Below are 2633 nucleotides of genomic sequence, written 5' to 3'. Positions count from 1 at the left end.
CTTATTACCATTGTCCCATATAAGTTTTACAAATCTCCAAAATCCCTTATTTTCGCGCATCAGATTAGTGTATCTCGAGCATCAGATTAATGTATCATCACTTATATTATTGTATCTCACGCATCAGATTAGTGTATCATGTATAAAATGTAATGTATCTTACTTAACGATTAATGTATCTCGCGCATCAGATTAATATATCAACGCTTATATTATTGTATTTGTTTGAGGGATTTCTGTAATTATAAACTTTTAAGGGATAAATTATAATTTTACCTTAAAAGTATGTGATTTCTGTAATTTGCCCTTTATTTATTTATTCATTTATGTTTTTGGATATTGTATTTGTTGGCTTAAAGTGCTAAGTGTCTATTTATTTATTGTTTTAATATTATTTGAAGTGCATGTAATTGTCTTCTCACGCGCATCCTTCTGAGTCTTCAATAATACCATAATGGGAATTTTGACTGCGCACCCCACTTCTATCAAGATAGCTAGTGGATCTTCGGTCCATGGTGAACGATTTTTAGTCACACTTTTTTAGGATGGGGAGCAATCTTGCACAAAGCCGGAAAGCGCTGCTACCGATACATTGCTACTCCCTGACTCGATTTGTCCACTCATTTTACAGCCAGTCTAGGTACCTCTCTCCGCAAGCTTAACCTTAGTAGAACTAAAACCAGACATGATATCCTTGGTAGGTTCCGCTTTATCTGCATCATGTGAATTTAACATAGCGAGACTCGGCATGGGGGACTGGTCTGTCTAGGACATGTACCTTTTCTTGAGACCATCATGTACATTTTTGTGCTACTTGTTGCATCATGGGGAAGACTATAACAAATGTTGACCGGCTTTAGGATAATTGACTAAAAGCAGAAATGTCTATTTTTATCCAATTTCAACAAATGATAAATTGATAATAATAATAATATACGTATATATATCAAAACATCGAGTTTTTTTTTTTAAAAAAAAATGTATATTTGTATACACATAATTAATATAAAAAATATCACTTTTATATATATATATATATATATTCTTCAAAATTCCTTAAAAAATAGTGCATGTCCGCCTTGTTTTATTTCTCTTTCTTTCTCTTGTCAAGGTTGTCTCCTTATCCGGCCAGTTTCTCCGAAAACAACCTAAGCTTCCCCTAAGGAAAGTCAACAAAGGTCGTTTTCGAAAGAGTGACCACTTTAGACATTCTGAGTCATTTTTTCATTAAAAAAAATTCTTTTTAACTACCTCGACAAATGATTTAGAATGATCAAAGTTTCATAAGTTAAATTTGGTTTTAAATCTTGAGTTTTCCCCAACCAGGTAATCATGAGATCTATTAGATGTGATAAAAGGCCCAGAGATGAAGCAGTCGAAATGGTCAATGATCCCCCAAAATTTATGATCACGGATAAAACCCCACCACTACTCATGGCTTGGTGGAATGATATGCATCAGTTTAGGAGAACTGAAATATTCAAACATCTTGGTTTTCTCACAGACATCATGAGGTTTAGTCCTGACAGAGGTTTGATCGAGGCTTTGATTGCATTTTGGGATTCTACAAACAATGTTTTTTTATTTAGCAATTTTGAGTTAACGCCCACGTTGGAGGAATTGGGTGGTTTCACAGGGTTAGGCAGGGATCTCCGAAGTAAAACACTCATAGCCCCAAGGAGCGTCCACAAAAACAAAATTTTGGAACAAATGCACATCATCCACCCTCATGTGGAGAGTTTCAATAATGGATTTGTTTCCTTGGAATTTCTATACTCAAGATATGGAAGGAAAGAAGGATTTGAAGACTATGGGAAACAACTTAAGAATGGGCAACACCTGCCTACCTGGGAAAAGCATAGACAAGAAGCATTCATGGTGGCATTTTTAGGAACCATTGTTTTTCCGATGAGAGATTAAAAAATCAGTATCCGTCTATCGGGAATAGTCACTGCTATGATGAAGAAAAAGAAATCCACTATATTATCGATGATATTGGCTGATATTTATCGCGCTTTGACCAAGTGTAGAGAAGGGGAAGACTTTTTTGAAGGTTGTAGCATGTTATTGCAAATGTGATTTCTGGAGCACTTGTATGCCATCGTCTAGCAATAGATTTCAAATCTGATTGGACAAATTTTATTTTGAGTCACCCAGACAGGATGAACGAATTAGTAGAGAAATTGCCAAGAACTGTTAAAGCATGGAGACATTATCTTCTTAAATTAACTACATCTGACATTACATGGAACTATCATTAGTTCCCTTCGAGTGAGGTAATTGTTATGTTTTCCTATCATCCATTCTTTGTTCTGACAGGCCTTCGAGGATTCCAATGATAGATACCCCTTCGGGTGCTACGCCATCTAGGACAACGACAAATCCTACCTAAGGCTGAGGATACGCATAGTTTCGTATTGGAGGTGGCGTCTGAAGATCGAAATCGAGAAGCAAAACCTTAAAAGATTTAGGGTGGTAGTCGAACTTTAAGCTCAAAAGATATGGTAGACGATCGTGTTCAAGGAGAAGTGGACCCCTTATACCTCCATTGGTTCTTTGATCAAGCCCCTCTCAAAGTAATGGCTGAAGGATCAGCACGAGAACCTATAGATCAAGAAGCAGAAGTTGAGGCT

The 2633-nt window shown here is 36.3% G+C and overlaps 1 protein-coding gene across 1 annotated transcript; it reads left to right on the top strand.

The window, feature by feature from the left end:
* The first annotated feature begins 1332 nt into the window (after window positions 1–1332).
* LOC107061172 (uncharacterized) lies at window positions 1333–2392 on the top strand. Its single transcript, XM_015310007.1, has 3 exons — window positions 1333–1911; window positions 1966–2075; window positions 2320–2392. The coding sequence occupies exons 1-3, from the start codon at window positions 1333–1335 to the stop codon at window positions 2390–2392; spliced, it is 762 nt and encodes a 253-aa protein (XP_015165493.1).
* The last annotated feature ends 241 nt before the right edge of the window (window positions 2393–2633 follow it).

Source organism: Solanum tuberosum, unplaced genomic scaffold, assembly GCF_000226075.1.
Source record: "Solanum tuberosum cultivar DM 1-3 516 R44 unplaced genomic scaffold, SolTub_3.0 scf00121, whole genome shotgun sequence".
In the NCBI taxonomy this organism is placed as follows: Eukaryota; Viridiplantae; Streptophyta; class Magnoliopsida; order Solanales; family Solanaceae; genus Solanum; species Solanum tuberosum.
This window is presented reverse-complemented; position numbering and strand designations above follow the sequence as displayed.